The sequence below is a fragment of the Enhydra lutris genome, unplaced genomic scaffold (genome assembly GCF_002288905.1).
Source record: "Enhydra lutris kenyoni isolate GAN:26980312 unplaced genomic scaffold, ASM228890v2 scaffoldscaffold3, whole genome shotgun sequence".
NCBI lineage: Eukaryota > Metazoa > Chordata > Mammalia > Carnivora > Mustelidae > Enhydra > Enhydra lutris.
The window spans coordinates 61,336,515-61,358,705 of NW_019154087.1; the positions used below are offsets into that span (position 1 = coordinate 61,336,515).

Here is a 22,191-nt window from a genome sequence, read left to right on the forward strand (position 1 = left end):
GCCGTAGCCTACAGTACAGACGTCAAGAAGACAAGTTCTTAGAAGGCCAGCACTGTTTGCCTGACATTGCGTAGCACAGTTCCAGACATGGGGATACATGTGAATGACTAGCCTTGGGCTTAGCGCCGGGTTGTCTGGTCTGTGTGTTCTTGGACAACACTGAGGCCTGACAGTGGTGAGAGGGAAGTTAAATCATGTGGAAGGTCACAACTGGATCCTATTCAAACAAATAAAGTACTTATGCCAAGTATTCTTTGGGGTATTGTTGGACATCATCTTTGACCTCAAGCAATTTGTAATCTTATTGGGAAATGAGGCCCATGCATGAAGAGTAATCATCACAGCAGACTCCAAACAAGAAGGTGGAACTTGGGGAAAAGATAAAATTGGGGGAAGAATTCAGAGATCAGGTGCCTGGTATGGAAGCCCAGAGGGTGTTCAGGGAGCAGTGGGCGCCGACACTGACTTGTCCAGCCTCATCTCCAGTCAGTGCCTTCCCCACGTTCCATGGCGCCTTTGCGCCCCTGCATCTTCTCACAGGATGTGTTGCTCAGAAACCTCACTCAAGTTCACTCCTCTTCACCAAGCCTTTCCTCCTTGCTCTGGTCCTTCGACTTGGAGTGCTACTTCCACCTGTCAACCCGGATAACTCCTCCTCTTTGCTTGTGTCCTTCTTTAAATTCTTTCTCCTTTTCCTAGCTTTCCACCCCCTAACCCATGGTATTAAGGGTAGAGCCTGCCTTTAGGCAACAGGCTTGAGCGGTGGAAGGCTGAAAGGGCCCCAGTGAGCACCTGTTGAATACAGACACGCCCCTCAGACGACCCACTTCAAAATAGCCTCAAAACACCTGGAGGCCCTAATTGACCAATGGGCTACTTACAACTCGGCCTGGCTCCCCCAAAAAGGAAGAATTCATACATCCCTGTACCTCAGCTTTCCTCTTTAAAAACGAATCCCACCCACTGCCTCAGTCTCTCCTCTGCTGTTCTGCCCACTACTCCAAAAACTTCTATCTCCCTTGTTCTGCCTCAGGTGAATTCTCTCACCTCCTGCTCATCTGATGGAGAGACTGGAGCGACACCACATTTAGTCAAGCAGTCATGCATCTATCACCCAGACTGTAAACTCCTTGAGAGAGATCTCGTTTCTTCCATCTCTAGATTCTCATCACCTGGCATAGTGCGCAGAGGGCACCAGGTGCTCTAGAAACGCTTTTTGAGCCAAATTATTGCACCGTGAGTGGTGTCTTTTGGCTAACTCTGGATTAAAACATAAAGTTAAGGAGAAACAGGCCTGAAAGACCTGCTTTCCTTTCTGCCCTTACATCTGGGCCGAACCCCCAAAACTCATGTCCCAACCTCCAGTACCTCAGAATGTAACTGCATTTGGAGAGAAGGTCTTAAAAGACGTGATTAAGTTAAAATAAGGCTATTACGGTGAGGCCCTAATCTCTCACCAGAAGAGAAAAAAACACCAGGAGTTCTGCATACACAGAGGGACAACCCTGTAAGGACAAAGCAGCAAAAAGACCGCCACCTAGAAGACCAGGAGAAACGCCTCATAGGAAACCAACTCTGGCACCACCTTGATCTTGGACTTCCAGTCTCCAGAATTGTGAGAAAATAAATTTCCCTTGTTTAAGTCACCTAGTCTATGGAGTTTTGTTACGACAGCCCTAGCAAATTAAGACAGCATCTTTACTTCATGAATAAGCTCGGACGCAGTGCCGTATGCCAGGCACTCTTCTAAGGTCTTGACGGATGTTTAAACATTTAAACACCTTTCCACCTGTGCCAGTGAGTCACCAGTGAATTCGCAAGGGACAGGAGGGAAAAGCGTACACCCCCTTCTCTGGTGGAAGCTGGGGATTCAAAATCAATATGGTGGAGGGAAACACCCGAAGAGGTACGTCAGGTGAGAATCACCGGTGGTGATGATGGAGATTAAAATGAACAGCAATAGGAAAATAACAGCTACCAGTAACTGAGCACTGGGTTCAGAAAAGGTAAGCTACTTGCCCAGCTGTTAAGGAGAATTAGAATTCAGACCCAGATCTTTGTCCTTTTCCACTTGGCATACTGCCTGGAGAAACAGGCTGGGATCACTTGGCTGGGGGAGGAGGTCAGGGGAGGAGGTGGAGGAAAGGATTGAGCAGGAGACCCACTGAGCTTGTTCTCAATGCAGGAGATCAGTGGGGAGCAGGAAGGGTAAAAAAAAAAAAAAAATTAGAAGAAAAGGAAGTAGGGAAAATCTAAGGACCATCACTGCCTGAGCAAACCAATAGTTCTCATTTATTTAACTCCTACAGCATACCAGGCATTAAGCTTGAAACTCACGATGGCTCTGTGAGAACAGAAGGCTGGCTGAGGACAAAGCAAAAGGCTGACACCCTGCAACCTTCCCCCACCCCCACTCCTGAGTAGGACATGTGACATTCTTTAGGACTCTCCCAACTATCTTAATAGCTTGCTAAAAACAGCAAAACGACCTTGGCAAAGGCAAGGCCTCTGGTATCTGGTAGGTCCTCTTTAGCATATGAAAGTTCTACTGAAACCTCCCTTTTCCTTCCCCCACCCCCATGGTACATAACCTGCCACCCCTCACAACCCCGGGGCAGCAGCTCTTCCTGCCCACGAGTCTTGCCCCCATGCTTTAATAAACCACCATTTTGCACCAAAGATGTCTCAAGAATTCTTTCTTGGTCATCGGCTCTAGACCTCACCCCACCGGACCTCACCTATGTTCTAGAACTTCATCAGCTCCGCGAGACAGGTATTTCTTCTATTCTCATTTTATGGACATGGAAACTGGAGCTCAGAGAAGCTGAGAGACCTGCCTAAAGTTCAAGTTAAGTGGCAGAACCGGAGCAGCAGACCTGGGAGGCTCCCACTCCTGCACCTGCCCAGGTCCTTGCCCAGTTCCTCCATCCCTCTTCAGCAGGCAGGTCTAACTTCTGCACTCATGTGGCACATATGGCCAGTGAAGGGAGAAGGGCCTCCGGGCTGTGAGTGGACAAGTTACATGTCCCATCGTGGCCTTTACAAGATGCAGTATTAACACAAGAGCAGCAGCTGACCAAGGAGGTTCCAAGGAGCCTTTGTTTCCCAGGATGTGCCACGGAAAAAGTTCTCTGCTTAGGAAAGCTTTGTGGAAGTGCTGCCTGTTATCCCTTCTCCTGTCTTGGAGACTTACAGGGCACACTGGCAGATTCTAAAGGTTCCAGGGTTAAAACAACAACAACAACAACAACAACAACAACAACTTTCCTTAACTGAAGCTAAGGTCTCCCCAATCTATTTGAACCCCAGGCTTCACACAGTGCCCTTTCAGAGATTCTGCAACACAGGACTTAAGAGGCAGAAAGATAAGCAGGATAAAGATAAAGGTTCTTTTGGAAACATTAACCAAAATGCAGGCTTTTTCCTGAAGAATGACAAAGTCCAGTGATACTTACCTTTAGTTTGCTTTCTACTGAGAGAATAAACAGTTAAAATCAGAGGCAATAAAGCAGACAAGGGAATTTGAGATTTGCATTCTCCAATCTATAGGCTCATCGCCTGGTTTCCGCCTCAGCCCCATTCCATTCTCCATATTTTCCACCCACCCTCCCCACTTTGGGGCTGCTCTCCAGCTACACACACCTGGAAGTGACCACGACTTGGACTGCTCCGTGTCCCCCATCCCCAGCCCTATGGTACAGAAGCAGTGACAGGGAGGCATTAGGCCCTCCGCCCACAGTGCAGCCGCAGCTGGGATTCAGAGAAACAATGGAGTGATCTCAAGTAACAATCGCTCTGCCTTCAGCTACTGCTAAAGACATTCCTTTGGCGGGAGTGGGGGGTCAGGGGGCCGTGAGTTGGTCAACATGTCCTTCAAAATTTCGGGTTGAGTGCTGTGATTTTTTTCTATTTTCTTTTTTTGCTTATTTTCCGTTTCTAATTTTCTACAATGAATATGCGCACTAGCGTTACAAAGGAGGAGGTGGGGAAGGAGCAGCGAGGAAAGGGGGAGAGAGGAGAGCACAAGGAGAAGGGGGGGAGGGAAGGGGGAGAAAGAAGGGAACAGAGGGAGGGAGGGATGGGAACCAGAGAGGAGGACAGAGAGGGGGAAATTGGAGAGATGGGGGGCGGAGGGTGGAGAGGACTTAGGGGTAAGGAGGAGGACAAAGGGGAGGGAGGCTGACGGGCGAAGATGAAGGGAGGTAACAGGAGAAGGAAAAAGGATGAGGAGGGAGAGAGGAAAGAGGGAGGAGGAGGAGGGAGGAAAGGGGGGAAATAAATCCTAAAATCTCCGGAGAAGACTGCCTAAACTCACCTAATAAAATATCCCAGTGTCCCGCAGCGCCTACAGGTCCAAGTCCCGACCCGCAAGGTTCCCATTTGCCACAACCCTTTCCCCGGCGCCCCTTAACCAGAGCAGCGCTGAGACAATGGGGCGCGGCGGCGCCTTCTCCTTACCCACTCGAAAGATCAGATCGTCTTCGATGGGATTCTCTTTTCGCTTCCCAGTGCTGTACATGCTGGCGGGTCTCTTCACCGCTTTCTGCTTTACATGGCCGCTCCCCGGGGATTTCACGCGCCTCTTCACGCCCTCGGTGGTGGGAGACACGTCGGCCGACCGGATCACTTTCAGCTTGAACGGGCTGCCTCGGATGTGCTGGTCATAGAGCCGCAGCGACAGGGTGAAGTCCCCTTCCTTCTGGACAGTGTACAAAAACTCGTAAGTGCCGTTCTTGTTGTCCAGGATCTCCCCGTCCGCCACGCTGCCGTCGGGCGTGCTCAGCTCGGCGGTGATGTAGGCGTTGCCGGTCTTGCACAGCTCGCCGTCTTTGTCCTTCGTCGTTATGGTAACGGACATGGGCTGCCCGATGATGGTCTGCCGCAGCCCCTCGCCCGTGGCCACAGTCTCGGAGGCGACCGCGTTGGTGGTTAAAATCGTCCCGAGGTTGTGGATGGACTTCTTGAGCCCCTCGGTCTCCACGATAAAATCCAGCTGATCGTTTTCACGCGGGTGCAGCGGGAAGTCCTGGTCGGCCAGTTCGTTCAGCTTCTCGCTCATCTGCTTCTTCACGAGCAGCACCTCCGTCTCCGTGCCATGGTTGAGGGCCTGCGCCGTGAAGTTGCTGCAGCTCTTTATACTTTCCTGCCCCTCGAGCAGAGTATCCAGCTGCGACTGAAGGACCTGCGGGGGTGGGGGTGGGGGGTTGGGGGGAATCGAGGTCGGGTGAGCGCTCGCCTCGGTGCACGAGCTCAGCCCATCAAACGCTGCGCGCCGGCGCGCGGGGGCACTGCCCTCCGCGGGCCGCCGCCGGGTCCTGCACCTGCCCACGCCGCTGGCTCTCCGCGGGGTTGGGTGGGGGGGTACTTAATCCGGCCCAGCGAACCCGCTTCAAAAGCCTGATTCTGAATTGCGTTCCCGGTACCACCTCTTTCCCTTCCTCCTCGCCCAGACTCTCCCACACACATATTTCTTGGGTCATGTGTTTTTGTTGGGGCGAGCGGAAACGTCACCACTAGGAGCCGGGAAAACAAATTGCTATGCCCGGCATCCGAAATATTCATTATTCAGTATCTCTCCGTAAAGTCGCCAAATCCCCTGTTGCCACCTAAAGGAACAGAAACCAGACTAATGAAAACCCACCACACCCTAATAGCAGAAGCTTTTGATCCCTGGCTTTGTGATTGGACATGTTAAAGGCCGCAGTCAGGGTTCTCTTGGAAGTTGACTAACAGGTTGGTGTGGATGAGAGAGCAATTAAGAGACTATTAGACGTTATAATCAAGGAAGGAAAATAATCCAGCTTAAACCTAAATCCTGAAAATATGACTTTATATTCAATCTTGTCTTGTGTCAAATTATAAATTGGACCTTATGGTTACAGAATCATAGAACTTTGCTGAAAAGAGGAAGGAAAAAATAGCTGGATGTGCCATTAAATGAAAACTACTGTTGAAGCACCTGGGTGGCTCAGTTGTTTAAGTATCTGCCTTCAGCTGGGGTCATGATCCTGGGATCCCAGGACCAAGCTGGCATCAGGCTCCCTGCTCAACACAGAGCCTGCTTCTCCTTCTCTCCTTCTCTCTCTGTCCCTCCCCCGCTCTACTCGTTCTCTCGCTCTCTACAATAAGTAAGTAAATTGTTTAAAAAAGAAAACTACTGTTTACTATGCAACAGTGACATTAAGGACCCATCTGAGTCCCCTTTGCTATTATTAGAACACAGTAAGCTAGTGCAGAGAGGTGCCCGGGATACCATGTCTCTTACTGTGTATCTATGAGAATGGCTGGAATCTTACTTTATGTTTGAGGCCATAGTTGACTTCCAGTTCCATAAGCAGCACACTTTTGCGCACGTTCAGAGTCTTCTGGAGCTCGTCAAAGGTAGAATGGATGTCATCCACAATGCTGGTCTTTTGGTTGGTTAACTGATGAATGATTTCTGAGATGAACTGAAGGGCAGAATCTATTTCTGGGAGCCTGGAGGACAGTCATTAAAGATTATTATTTAACATCAACCCAGAAACAGAGAAACATCTATCTAAACACTATGTTTTGTCAAAAAACATTTTCTTTGCCTTTCATCATCTTCAAAAAAGTAATAGTGGAAGAACAGAATAAATAAGACGTGACATAATTAACTGCTTTTGAGAGAATAGACTTTGAGGGTCCACGTCTACTTCATCTAATCAATCATCTAATTTTAATAATTGATGGTACAAAGTCTTGAGGCTCTCTAAACACCATGGCTTCTCCTCACTCTGAAGCAAGACTTCTCCAACTTGACCCTGTAACATTGTAGGCCGCATGCTTCTTTGTTGCAGGGGACTATCCTGTGTGTTATAAGACGTTTAACAGCATCCTGTCTTCTGCCAGAGGCCAACAGCACCCCCACACGCAGTTGTGACACCAAACTGTCTCCAGGTCATTGCCAAATGCCTCCAAGGGTATAACTGCCCACAATCGAGAACCATTGTTCTAAATATATAGCTGTATCTTTTCACCTAATCGTATGAAAAACTTATCCAGACTCTGAGTTCCCTCAGAGAAGGAACATTTGCAAGTTTCCAAGTTCCTTTAATTATTATAGAATAACCATACTTTTCTCACTACAACTGTTGGTGATGAGGATTTTCAGCTGGTTGTTTACTTCCTTTCTCTGGTCTTTCTCATGTATCGCACAACTACCCTGTCCCCTCATTTCCATGCCAAAGAGTAAGGCTAGAAGCAGGGAAACATAAGGAAAATTGAACAGTCACTGGTTGGTACTATTTTGCTGGGCTCAAACAGAGACAAGCTAGTGACAGTCAACACAATGGTTCAGTATACCAGTATATGTCAGAAAAAGCAACTAAGAAAAACTCCCAGAGCCTGGTTTCAGGCACGGATTTCAGGGATCTCCCGGGAGCATTTTCCCTAAAAGTATTTTATTCATTTAGTCATTAAAAGGTACTAAAACAAAAATGCCACCACTCATAACATAAGGAGGTTGGAATTTTACCAAGGGGCAGAGGATGACCCTTATCACTCACTAGTTTATGACTACAGATCCACCATCAAAGGAGAATTTATTTAGGTAGCGTGAACCTATTATCCCACTGAGGCCGGAGATCCAGAGGGCAAGCCTCATGCTCAGCCAGTCGGGAGTCCGGGGGAGGCGTGCGCACCTTTTGTTGACGGCGTCCAGCTGGACCTGGAGCGAGGCCTTGTGCTGCTCCACCACGTCCTTGAGGGGGACTGTGGGGTGTTCCGCATGCTCCCCCTCAGTGCACTCCCGACACATGGCGGTCTCGCAAGACTGGCAGTAAAAGTCCATCACCTGTGGGTAGCGCAAAAACAAGGTCTGGTTCAATACCACTAATTGGGTGCTTACTATACGCTAGGCCTTTAGCCGGCCTTCTCATGGAATGCTCATGGCTTTCCCAGGATGTAGGAAGTATGTCCGATGTCACAGAAGTAAAGGAAGGGTAAACTGTGCGGGTCTCAAACAGAGGTGGACCAGACTCCAAAGCTGCTGCTGTCCTCACAAAACCAGCTCTTCCGTGGCTATTACCTAAGAGCTGAACAGCGTGGGACTGTGATGCTCAAACTCTGTGATCTTAGGACACTTTCCCACTCTCTATAAATGCCTGAGGACTCCAAAGTGCTTTTATGTATGTGAATTGTATCTATAGATATTTATCTGAAAAACTGAAACAAAAATTTTTAATATTTATTAATTTATTAAAAGCAATAATAAGCCCCCTAAATGTTAACATGAACAATACAATTCATGAAAGATAACTCTATTTGGCAAAACAAAAAAATGTTGTGAGAAGAGTGGTATTGTTTCCCACTTGCAAAATTTCCTTCAGTGTCTGGCTTAATAGAAGACAACTGGATTCTCATATCTGCTTCTGCATTCAATCTGTTGTGACAGCACAGATCATATTGTCTCTGGAAGATTGCACTGTACACTCCTGAGAGAATGAGAGTGAAAAAGGCGTATAATGCCTTAGTATTATTATAAATATAATTTTGATCTGTGGACTTGCCCTCCCCACAAAGGATCTTGGGTCCCAAAGGGTTCCTGAACCATACTTTGAGAACTGATACTCTTTCTATAAGAGAGAAGCTGTATGGAGCAATTTGTACTCTGGCTCTACCACTTAGGTAACTTCACTGTGTCTCAAGTTTTCCTCTGTCAAATAAAGACAATAATAGTAACCTACTTCCTAGGGCTCCTTTGAGAATTCAGTAGGTTAATATGCACGAAGAAGTAGATGATGCTTGGTACTGGCATGATGAAGCAGCAGCAAATGACAATATGATGATGATGATGATGAAGATGATGGCATCATCCGCTTCCATGAAAATAAAGCCACTTATCCTGATTATGACAAACTCTCAGTAACAATATAACATAAAGCCTTTCAAAAGTCAGTTTCCGGGTGAAGGCATTCCCCTATTCTCTCAGCTGAAAATAACTTCTTCCAATTTTGAATCCCCGAAGTGCTTCTTGGAGGGGACTTTTTCTTAAAGTATAAGACACATATAGAAAAGGGCAAAAGTCTTCCTAAAGATTGGTGGATTTTCACAAAGTGAAAGTTCCCACCAAAGCAACTTTATTTATACCCCATTTTATGAACTATTTATAAGATATTAAGTTCCTGAACACAGGAAGTCTCTTACCCACAAGAGCCTAAGTAATTGCTTGCACAAAGTAAGTATTCAAAAATTGCTCTTTGAATGAACTGTATGCTGTCTATAAGAGTCTCATTTTAGAGTCAAAGACACAAACAGATTGAAATTAAAAGGGTGAAAAAATATTCCATGCAAAGAGTAATCAGAGGAGAGCAGGAGTGGGGTGCCTGGGTGGTTCAGTTAAGCGCGGGATGCTTGATTTCAGCTCAGGTCATGAACTCAGGGTTGTGAGATGGAGTCCTGGGTCGGCGAGCTCCACCCTAGGTGTGGAGGCTGCTGAGGAATTCTCAATCTCTTCCTCTCCTTCTGCCTCTCCCTGCTTCCCCCTCCCCCAAAAAGAAACAGAGAGAAAGAGAGAGGGAACTGGAGTGGCTATTCTAATATCAGACAAAATAAACTTTAAGACAAAAGCTGTTACAACAGATAAAGAAGGACATTATATTACGATTAGATGATAAATTTATCAAGAAGATATGACAATTACAAGCAAATGTGTACCCAAAAACAGAGCCCCAAAATATATGAAGTAAAAACGGACAGAACTGAAGGGAGAAATGAACAGGCCAAAAATAGCTGGAGATTTCAATACCCCACTTTCATTAATGATCTAACACATAGACGGAAGATCAATAAAGCAACTAGGCCTAACAGCCATCTATAGAACACTCTATTCAATAATAGAATACACATTTTTGTCAAGTACACATGGAAAGTTCTCCAGAATAGACCATATATTAGGTCACAAAAGTCTTGATAAATTTAAAAAGATTAAAATCACACAGGTATCTTCTCTGGCCACAATGGAATTAAATTAGAAATCTGTAACAGAAGGAAACCTGGAAGATTAAATAAATTACTCTTGAACAATGAGTCAGAGAAGAAATCACAAGGGAAATTAGAATATACTTTGAGATGAGTAAAAATGAAAACCCAATATACTGAAACTTATGAGACAGCACTCAGAGCAAAATGTTAGTTATAAATGCCTACTTTAAAAAAAAGAAAGATCTCAAATCAATAATCTAAATTTAAACATTAAAGAACTAGAAAAGAAGAACAAATTAAAACCAAAGCAAGAAGGGGCGCCTGGGTGGCTCAGTGGGTTAAAGCCTCTGCCTTTGGCTCAGGTCATGATCCCAGGGTCCTGGGATTGAGCCCCGCGTTGGGCTCTCTGCTCTGCAGAGAGCCTGCTTCCTCCTCTCTCTCTGTCTGCCTCTCTGCCTACTTGTGATCTCTGTCTGTCAAATAAATAAAATCTTTAAAAAAAAAAAAAGCAAAAAACCAAAGCAAGAAGAAGAAAGAAAATAATAAAGATGAAAGTGGAGATAAACAAAACAGAAAATGGAAATACAATAGAGAGAATCAATGAAACCAAAAGTTGGTTCTTTGTGAGGATCAACAACATTGACAAACAGGATACTAGGGACAGTTGTATGCCAACGAATTGAATAATATCGATAAAATGGATAAATTCTTAGAAACACACAAACTACCAAAACTGACCCAAAGAAGAAATAGAAAACCTGAACAGACCTATAATCGGATATTGAATCAGTATTCAGAAAACTTCCAACAAAGAAAAGTCCAGGACCAGATGGCTTCACTGATGAATTCTACCAAACATTTAAAGAAGAATTAATACCAATCCTTCCAAACTCTTCAAAAAATAGAAGATGAGAGAACATACCCTAACTTATTCTATTAGGCCAACAACCCCAACACCAAAGCAAAAGACATCACAAGAAAAGTTCATATCCCTTATGAATATAGAGGCAAAAATCCTTAACAAAATACCAGTAAACTGAATCAAGCTATATATTAAAAGGATTATACAGTATGAACAAGTGGAGTTTAAGCCAGGACTGCAAAAGTGGTTCACATACAAAAATTAGTATATGTAATACACCACACTAATAGAATAAAGTCGGGGCTCAATTGATGCAGAAAAAAAAAATTTGACAGTATCTAATACCATTTCATGATAAAAACACTTATCAAACTAGAAATAGAAGAATACTCCCTCAACTTGATAAGAGGTTTCTACAAAAATCCTACAACTAACATCATACCTTATGGTGATCCCCTAAGATAAGGAACAAGACAAGGATGACCACTCTTGCCATTTCTACTCAGCAATGTACTGAAAGTTCGAGCCAGGGCATTTAGGCAAGAAAAAGCAATAAAATGCATACACTTTGGAAAGAAAGAAGTAAGAATTTCTCTATTCCGAGATGATATGATCTTCTATTATAGAAAGCCCTAAAGAATACACCCTCCACCCGGGCCTCCCTCCCCAACAAAACTATTAGGACTAACACATGAATTCAGCAAAGCTGTAGGATACAAGATCAACAAACAAAAATCAGTTGTATTTCTAAATACTTTGCAATGAACAATCCAAAAATGAAATCAAGAAAATAATTCCATTTAGGGGTGTCTGGGTGGCTCAGTGGGTTAAAGCCTCTGCCTTCGGCTCGGGTCATGATCCCAGGGTCCTGGGATCAAGCCCCGCATCAGGCTCTCTGCTCAGCTGGGAGCCTGCTTCCCCCTCTCTCTGCCTGCCTCTCTCCTACTTGTGATCTCTCTCTCTCTGTCAAATAAATAAATTTTAAAAAAAAGAAAGAAAATAATTCCATTTATACTAGCATCAAAGGAATAGAAAATACTTAAGAATAAATTCAACCAAGAAGGTTTAAGACTTGTACACTGAAAACTACAAAACATTGTTGAAAGAATGAAAGAATACCTAAATAATGGAAATTAATGTAAAAATAATTCCTGCTCATGAACTCAAAGACTTAAAATTGTTAAGAGGGCAACATGACCAAAATTGATCTATTGATTTAGTGAAATATCTATCAAAATTCAAGCATCCCTCTTCACAGAAGTGAACAAGCTATTCCTAAAATTTAGATGGAATTACATGGGACCCTGAACAGCCAAAACAATCTTGGGGAAAAAAATTGGAATATTCAGACTTCCCAATTTCAAAACTTAGTACCAACCTAGAATAATCAAAATACTATGTTACTGACATAAGGCTAGACATATTGAACAATGGAGTAGAACTGTGAGTCCAGAAATAAAACCATATGTTTGTGGTCAACTGATTCTTGACAAGGATGCCAAGACCACATGATGGAGAAAAAAAATAGCCTTTTCCGCAAATGATGCCAAGACCACTGGATATCCACATGTAAAAGAATGAAGTGGAACTTTTACTTTGCTCTATCTACAAAAATTACCTCAAAATAGATTAATGGCCTAAACATATAAGCTAAAACTATAAAACTCCTAGGAAAAAAATAGGAGTAAATCTTTACGACTTATGATTTCGCAGTGGTTTCCTAGATATGACACCAACAGCATAAGTAACAACAACAAAAAACTGATAAATTGTACCTCATCAAAAAATTCTGTGCATCACATTGGGGAGGGATGTGCTATGGTAAGTGCTGTGAAATGTGTAAGCCTGATGATCTGATGATTCACAGACCTGTACCCCAAGGGGCTAATAATACATTATATGTTAATAAAAAAAAATCTGGTGCATCAAGGGCACAATCAAGATATGATCAAAAAAGTAAAAAGAGGGGCACCTGGCTGGCTCAGTCAAGAGAAGATGTGACGGGGCACCTGGGTGGCTCAGTGGGTTAAGCCGCTGCCTTCGGCTCAGGTCATGATCTCAGGTTCCTGGGATCGAGTCCCGCATCGGGCTCTCTGCTCAGCGGGGAGCCTGCTTCCCTCCCTCTCTCTGCCTGCCTCTCTGTCTACTTGTGATCTCTCTCTGTCAAATAAATAAATAAAATATTAAAAAAAAAAAAAAAAGAGAAGATGTGACTCTCCATCTCGAACTTGTGAGTTTGAGTGCCACATTGGGTACAGAGATTGCTTAAAAATAAAAGCTTTAAAAAAGAGAGAGAGTGAAAAGAATAGGAAAAAATATTTGCTTGCCATATATCTGATAGGATGAAGTACCCAGAACACATAAAGAATCACTACAACTCAAGAACCCAATTCAAAAATTGGCAAAGGACTTGGAGAGACATTTCTCCAAAGAAAATATACAAATGGCCAATTTGCACAAAAAATATGCTCAACATTATTAATCATTATGGAAATCCAAATCAAAACCACGAAGAGATACTCCACACCGACTAGGATGGCTAGACTCAAAAAGTCAGATAATAACAAGTGTTGGTGAAAATGTGGAAAAATCAGAACTCTCCTACTTTGCTGGCAGGAATGTAAAATGGAGAAGTCACTGTGAAAACAATTTGGTGCCTCCTCAAAAGCTAAGAACAGAATGATTATGTGACCCAGGAATTCCACTTCTAGGTATATACCCAAGAAAACTGAAAACATACATCCACACGAAAACTTGTACACAAAATGTCCATAGTGTTAGTCACAATAGCCCAAAAGTGGGAAAAACCCTAATCTCCAACAACTGATGAATGGACAAATGAATTGTGGTATATCCAGATGATGAAATATTATTTATCCATAAAAAAGGCACAACGTTCTATATACTACAATGTAGAGAACTTTGGAAACATTACGCTAAGTGACAGAATCCAGATTCAAAACGGCCCCTAATTTATGACTGATTTATATCAAATGTCTATAACGGACACATCTATAGAGATAGAACTCACACTGGTGGTTGCCAGGCGTTAGGGGAAAGAGAGAATGGGGAGTGACATGATGAAAAAGTTTTGGAATTAGTGGTGATATTTGCACAACCTGTTGAATATACAAAAACCACTGAACTGTATATTTTAATTTTTTTAATTATTATTTTTTTATAGAGGGAGAGTAAGCAGGCAGGAGGGGGGCAGGGAGAAGAGGCAGAGGGAGAGAGAGAATCTTAAGCAGTCTCCATGTCCACTGAAGATCCTGACGTGGGTGGGGCTCGATCTCAGGACCCTGAGATCATGACCTGAGCCAAAATCAAGAGACTGCCTGAGTTGTATAACTTGAAATGGCTGTTTAATTTTATGCTATGTGAATTTTCCCTTAATTAAAAAAGAAACGCATCTTCGAAGAGATAGCAGGGTACCTGGGTAATTGTCCCCGGTTTGGTCTCCTAAGTGTTTCTTGGAAACAAAGGCCCTAGAATCATTCTGAAATGTGAACAACCAGTCATTCTCAAATGCTTGTGCTCAGGTTCTGACCTCTTTGACTGAGAGGTCACTGTTCGAAGTGTGAGACTCAGTGGAGCTCATCCAGTGTGAGTGACTTGATGCTGGTGTTCCCAGGGTGGATGGGCCAGAGGCTAGGACTAGCTTATTTTTGTTGACAGGTAGTTCCCATTTGTGAAAATGACAAGGCAAGAAGTATGCATTACTAACATAGTGGGAAGGGTGGTCAGGGCCTTGTGGCCACGCTGGGGCTTGTGGAAGTGGGGACTTGTTAGTGGTAGGGCATTCTTTTTTTTTTTTTTTTTTAATTTTATTTATTTATTTGACAGAGAGATAGAGATCACAAGCAGGCAGAGAGAGAGGAGGAAGCAGGCTCCCTGCTGAGTAGAGAGCCCAACGTGGGGCTCGATCCCAGGACCCCAAGATCTTGACCCGAGCCAAAGGCAGATGCTTAACCCACTGAGCCACTCAGGCACCCCAGCGGTAGGGCATTCTTAATAAGGCCCTCTCCTTTGCACCTCTTAACATCCTCGTTAGTAAGGTGCCTAAGCAAGCCATAACAGGGTTTAATGATCATTTGTGTTCCAGGGACCACGAGCATGAGCGCAAATGTCTGCTTTACATGCAAAGAACCTCTTAAACCCCTGACCACTATTCCCATTCTTCTTTGTATTGGACAATACAGCCATGACAGTTTAATTAGAAGACAGATAGTATCACAGCACTTAAAGCAAATGACAGGCTTTCATCCACGTGCGCTAATCAGCACGAGGCAGTTATGAGGACAACATCCTGCTTTATTGTTAATTACCTGATTTTATTAACCTTCAGATGCTTGAATTGTTTTTAAAGATTTACCCATGGCAATAACTGCAGCAATTTATCTGCAGTACTGCATGTATTTGACTTGAATATGCAATGAGGACCCCTGTTTCAAAGCAGTAGCAGTAAAATCCTACAATCTTTGATGAAACAATAGAATGATTCAAGACACATGCTGTTAATTTCCAAGGCCTCTTGCTGGTTTATAAATTATATGATTCCAGCACAGAGAAAGCACCCAAACAATGCTTTATTTATTTTTTAAACTTTTTAAAAAGGATTTTATTTATTTATTTGAGAGAGAGAGAATGAGAGAGCACGTGAGAGGGGAGAGGGTCAGAGGGAGAATCAGACTCCCTGTGGAGCTGGGAGTCTGATGGGACTTGATTTTGGGACCCTGGGATCTTGACCTGAGCCAAAAGCTAAAGGCAGACGCTTAACCAGCTAAGCCACCCAGGCGCTGCCCAAAACATTCTTTAAATAGCATCGTCTACCTCAAGGAGGTTCAAACTCTAGATAGATTTAATTTTTAGTGGATTTGATGCGATGTGTTTTTTGTAGAGGGACAAGACAAAGTTTTAACCTAAAGGATTCTTTAACTTTGCTGGAATCACCATCTCTAAAAGTGATTCTGCTTAGCAGCTTGCGGGATCCAAGGGTCTCATTTGCTGAGCTGTGCTCAGGAAATACATCTTTAGAAATTCTGTTTGTACCTCAGGCGGCACAGAATATCCTTCTCCCTTATATACTGCATATACAGGGTGCTCTTACTAATTAAAAACAAAGGTCTATATAAACACAGAAGCATACTCACATATTGGAAAAATGTCACTTGTTACCATAACATCAATTTCAGTGGCTACCCAATAATCAGTTATAGGGACTTAACCATAGCATAACCATTTCCCTAATATTGCACGTTCAGATTATTTCCAATTTTGCTATCACATAAAATTTTCAATTGACATTTTTCTATCTTCATTCTCTTCTCCAGCAGTTTCCTCAGAAATATTTCTATTCGTGGAATTACTGAATGAAAGGCTAGGAAGTTGCATAAAACGCTCATTGCAGTTTGACAAATTGACACAAACTTTCTGTAGAGCAATTCACGCTCCTGCCCACGGCATAGGAAAATGTCGCCCCTATCCTCATCAGCACTACCTATTATCTTTAAAAACCTGTACCTAATTTGAAAAGATGTGATTATTTGTGAAGTTTGACATTTTTTCTCATGTGATAATTAGCCATTTTATATCATCTGTGAATTTTCTGAGTTCTTTGCCCATTTTCTCTCGTGATATTCATAATTTTCTTTAATTATTAATGCTTACATAATACAAATTTGCTGGGGCATTTTAATTAAGAATTTTACAGTTACTGTTGGGGTGCCTGGGAGGCTCAGGTCATGATCTCAGGGTGCTGGGTCAAGCCCCAACTCCGGCTTCCCACTTAGCAGGGAGTCTGCTTGTCCCTCTCGCTCTGCCCTTCCTTCTTCTCATGTACTAGCTCTCTCTCTCTCAAATAAATAAATAACTCTTCTTAAAAAATCCTTTTAGCTGTACTGATATCTCTTTATAAGTCCTAATTTGATATAGGCACATTTCCCTTTTGTTGGTTTATCAGGTGTCAAATTATTTCATTAATTAAAAAAAATCAGCTCATAGATTTATTAACTCAATTGTTTTATTATCTTCAAACTAAGTTTATCTTTATTATTTTCTTGCTCTTGGGTTCCATATACTTACTTTGTTTTCCCTAACTCTTTGAATTGAACTTTTTAAATAAAGGAAAATAAACCTATAAAATTTCCTGAGTACAGATTGGACTTTACCCTATACATTTAATAGATAAGGTTTTCACTTTCACTATGTTGTAAATCATCTAATTTGCAGGGTTTTTTGATTAAATAATTATGAGCTTTTAATAAAGGTCTGGGGTTTTTCTATAATGTATGTTACTAATGCAACTTCAGTGCATTGTGGTATATGAACTTGGTCTACACAAGGGAAAAAATACTGACGGATTTTGGTGACCTAGTTTATGACCAATTTTAATGGCTCTAATTCTCATAGTCTTAACAGCTTAGTTGAACAGATTTTAGCATATGACGTTTTATTTGTGGGAGGCAGATTCTCAAGTAAAAGAGTACTCTCTTCCCTGAAATTCATCCTCTCTTCTCCAGGTCCATTGATGTCATTCTCCCACTCCTTAGCATCTCTTATCTGGATCACTCAATAAACTCAAAATTGATGTTGCAGCCTTGCATCTCTGCTACTCCCTAAGTCCAGGAAAATATCCATCTCCTACTTAAAAGGTTTTCATGTTTCCCTATTGCATATGAAATTTAGGTCAAACATTTTCTCCATGATATTCATAGCTTTCACAATCTCTCCCCAGTTGTCTTTCTAGGCTCCTCCCAGTATCCTTCAACTCACCTATGCTCCCACAGCCAGTGCCCATCTCCATGCTCTCACTGCAAGGAGCTACAGGCTGTTGCCTGAATTCATGACCCTCTTACTTTCACTTATTTTTATTATTATTTTTTTACTTATTTGACAGAGAGAGAGAGAGAGAGAGAGAGCGCAAGTAGGCAGAGAGGCAGGCAGAGGGGGTGGGGGAAGCAAGCTCCCTGCTGAGCAGAGCCCGATGCGGGGCTTGATCCCAAGACCCTGAGATCATGACCTGAGCAGAAGGCAGAGACGTAACCCACTGAGCCACCCAGGCGCCCCTACCTTCATTTATTGATGTAATCTTTACAGTTGTCAATATTGCTCATTCTATACAATTGCTCTCTACATCCCAAATTTATACCAGTGTCTAGAGTAGATCTCCTAATATTCCTAAAACTTCACTCCTCTATCAAAGCAGATTTCCAGAGAGCTCCATGCCTGGACTAACTTCAAGACAACTCTTGTACCTGGTAGAAATGCCCTCACAGTCTAGTATTTAGAATGTGAGCTCTAGGAGGAGACGGCTTCAGCAGGAGCCATTGTGAGAGACACTCATAAGAAGAAAACTTAAACAGGGGCACCTGGGTGGCTCAGTCGTTAAGCTTCTGCCTTTAACTCAGGTCATGATCCCGGACTCCTGGGATTGAGCCCTGCATTGGGCTCCCTGCTCCAAGGGAAGCCTGCTTCTCCCCTCTCCCACTCCCCTTGCTTGTGTTCCTTCTCTCTTTCTCTCTGTCAAATAAATAAATAAATAAAATCTTAAAAAATAAACTAATTGAAGTCACCTTTAAAGTTCCTTTTACAAAACTTACATGGTAATTCTCCCTTGGAGAACATTGCATAGAAAACCACGGTTATTGACAGCCTGATGTGCTTTCAATTAAATAATGAAAGATATGGAATCCGCAACGTCTCTCTTATTTTGGCTACCTAAAAGCTCAGGATTTTATTGCTTCCTGGTCTAGCTTTTATGATGTGTCAATCAGCTTTGGGACTTAAAACTGTTCAAACTTCAGTTTCTTGGTCTACAAAATGGAGGTAACTAAAAAGAAATAAATAGACAAGACAACCAGATAAATAAATAAATAAAATGAAGGTATCTAATACCTACTTTGCAGAGTGGTGTGCACAAAGTCAAGCATGGTATATGGTGCATTCATTCAACAAATATGTACCGACTGACTTCTAAGAGACTGAATTCACAAATGGACGAAGGCCAGATCATATATAAAAATAGAACCCTAACCCACGTCCTGTCCAGGAAAGCAACCCCTTTACCTTCAATAAACAAGCCGGGAAGCCAGCCTGCTACTTCCTACAGAATACTATCTCTACTAACAATCCAAAAAGCTAAACAATAACATCTATGGCAGTTGGCCCCAAATGGCTAGGAATGGATTATGGAGAGCTTCTGTAAATTTATCCCCACTTCCACTTAATATCAACCAGAGAAAACCAAATATATACCACTAACCAGTCACATGCAATGCCCCACTTCTAATTAGCCTGCCTCCAGCTTCCCCATGCCAACAGAGTCCAGTCAGAGCAACCCTAAAGCCTTCCCTTTTGTCTACTGTAGAGCTTTTCCATTCCTCTGCCTGCCTTTGAGTCTCTGCCAAAACATAAGCAGTGGTGGCTGACTCTTTGCTATAGCAAGTTCAAAATACATGGCCTCTGTTTATTTCTATATTTCCATGTATAAGACACTGCGCTTAGTGCTAGGAATATAATGGTGAACATGGTCCCTGCCCTTCTGGAGTTCACTTTCTTTTTTTAAGATTTTAATGATTTATTTGACAGAGAGCTTTTTTTCAAGATTTTAATTATTTATTTGAGAGAGAGAGAGAGACAGTGTAGGTGGAGAAGAGAGGGAGAAGCAGGCTCCCCACTGAGCAGGGAGCCCGATGCGGGACTCGATTCCAGGACCCTGACATCAAGACCTGAGCTGAAAGCAGGCACCTAACTGACTGAGCAACCCAGGCGCCCCTGGAGTTCACTTTCTAAAAGTAACACCAGTGGATCAACTGCCAGCAAATACACAGATATAGGCAAGCAGAGCCCAGTGAATGGCATGAAGGAAATCAAGAAAGTGATGTAAGGCCCAGGAACTGGGTGTCAGAGGTGGTCTGCCTCAGACAGGCAGGCAGAGAAGACTGCTCTGTGTGGAAGAAATCGGAGCTGAAATATGAAGGATGAGAGTGAGCTAGCCACATAGAGAGGGAACATGGAGCACTGTAGGCAGAAGGCTTAGAGAACAGTCAAGCCCCAAGGTGGGAAACTACATGGCAAGTTCTAGGCCAGTGAGGCTGGGGTGTAGTGGGCAGACAGAGTGGTATGAAACGAAGTAAAGAAGTAATAGTTATGGCTACTAATTATTGCTCTGCTCTAACAATAATAATTGATAGCTTGCTTGATGGTGATTTTATTATCTTTAGGCCTTCTATTATAAGCAGTTTCTAATACTTTTGAAGCGGCCATTATAAAGAAAAAAAAGGAATAAAGTCATTGATAAGAAATAATTTCAATAGCTAATATTTATCAAGAGCTTACTATGACGCTTTCTGTGCCTTAAACATCTAATTCTCGAAGTAATCCCATGCAGTAAATACTATTACTACTTCTTTTTTGCAGATGAGGACGTGAGACACAGAATTTAATAAACCCGGCAGAGCTGACACCTGGAAGTTGAAGAGCGGGATTTGAACCAGGCAATCAGAATCCAAAGCCAGTGCTTAGGCAATGCAGTCTCTTCAAGGGGCTGAGCTATTGTGAATCAGTGATTTGATGGTACACATGGGTCCTCCTAGGTTTCTAATAGTTATGCTTGCTACTAGCAGGAAATATGTTTGAAATTCATCATCTATAACCTATTATCAAGGATTCACACGTCTTCAGATTCTATATATTATGAAGGATTAGGGCTTCATGGAGCATGGGAAACATTTCCCTCATAAGAAAAACAAAGAACTCTAATTAATTAACATTTTAATCATCATTCTCAATTTGGAGAATTTATCTATTATTGAGTCTTTATCCATAATTTACTCTACAGATGTTTATGTGGGTCTAAGAATACCCACTTTGCAAATATGGGTCTGTCTCCTGGGTGCTATTAGACCCAACGAAGACTGATTTTATTATTTACATGCATTTGATCAGAGCATGTTAGCAGGCAAAACAGTCTGAGCATTGCGGGAATACCTTTTAACTGCCCATTTCCGGGATGGAGTTCTGAGCGCCTAACCTCTGACTGCCTGAAGCCCACCCAGCTGGAAGCCAGGCCATGCCCCCGCTGCACTCACTTACTTTCCCATCGTGGTTTGGGCAAGAGAGAGGCTTTCCCGCAGCCACCGCGGTGACCGTCTCCAGGATGGAGGACTCCTCAGCGTCACTGCCCGGCGTTCGCTGCAGCACGTCCATCAGGTTCGTGATGAAGAAGTTGTTCTGGAGCGCGGCCACCCCCTTCTCGGGCAGGATGGAGGTCTGGCGGCACACGGGGCAGGAGAGGGTGAGGCTGTGGGCGGGAATGTAGTTCTGCAGGCACCTGTCACGGGGGCAGAAGCAGGGGGACTGTCAGCGCAAGGGGCTCACGGGCTATAACGGGACCAGCTCCTTTCACAGGTGGCACGCATGTCCTCTGCACCTGTATGGGCTCCTTTGTAGAAACGCCCACTCGAGTCTCCTTTTCTAGGAAAATAAGACTTCCGGAACCAAGAGGTAAGGTGTACTCACATGGGCACTGTCAGCTGATGGGATTAATGATGAAGCTCAAGGAGAAGGATAATATCATTGACTCTGGTGGTGTTCCATGGAGCCTCGCCATGCTCAAGCAGCACTGGCCTCTCCAGGGAGTTTGGAAGAAGTGCAGAATCTCAGGTGCTACTCCGGGCCTGCTTGAATCAGCTCCCCGGGGGACTTTATGCACAATGAAAGGTTGGAAAGCACTGTTCAAGAATATCCAGTGTCGTGTTCACAGACTTGTGGACTTTTACAATGGGGAGAAACGGGTCAAAGTTTTCCATTGGTGTTGAAATGTTTTTTTTACGTACAAATGCATAAGCAGATCTCAGATGTTAAAAACATATCCCGAGGGGTGCCTGGGTGGCTCGGTTGGTTAAGTGACTGCCTTCTGCTCAGGTCATGATCTTGGAGTCCCAGGATCGCGTCCTGCATCAGGCTCCCTGCTCAGCGGGGAGTCTGCTTCTCCTTCTGACCTCTCCCCTTTCATGCTCTTCCTCACTCTCTCAAATAAATAAATAAATAAATAATCTTAAAAAAAAAAAAAAAGAAAGAAAGAAAGAAAAGAAAAGAAAACCATATCCCAGGGAAAATATTGTGTTTGAAGCAGGGATAGGACACCCAGAGACACATCAACATGATCTTTTCTCGCCTCTACTCAACAGGCAATTGATTAACTCAATCATATAATCAGCAAAATGCATTGTTAATAATGACTTACATATGTGTTGCTCGCTAGATTCAAAGTACTTGTAATAACCCCATGAAGTAGGTACTTTAGACACATGAAGGAACATAGGCAGAGGGAAGAAAAGTCACTCTCAGAACTCCGGTGGAAAAGGGCACTGGGCAAACCC

General features: G+C 43.2%; 1 protein-coding gene across 1 annotated transcript in view; it reads right to left on the minus strand.

Moving 5' to 3' along the window:
- LOC111154950 (tripartite motif containing 2) overlaps nucleotides 1–22,191 on the minus strand; it is a 59,050-nt gene that overhangs the window by 25,070 nt on the left and 11,789 nt on the right. The window contains exons 3-6 of the mRNA XM_022514917.1: nucleotides 20,903–21,140; nucleotides 7,665–7,816; nucleotides 6,297–6,477; nucleotides 4,459–5,182 (exon numbers count right to left, since the gene is read on the minus strand). Coding sequence (XP_022370625.1) covers nucleotides 4,459–5,182; nucleotides 6,297–6,477; nucleotides 7,665–7,816; nucleotides 20,903–21,140 — 1,295 coding nt within the window. The remainder of the gene's footprint in view (nucleotides 1–4,458; nucleotides 5,183–6,296; nucleotides 6,478–7,664; nucleotides 7,817–20,902; nucleotides 21,141–22,191) is intronic.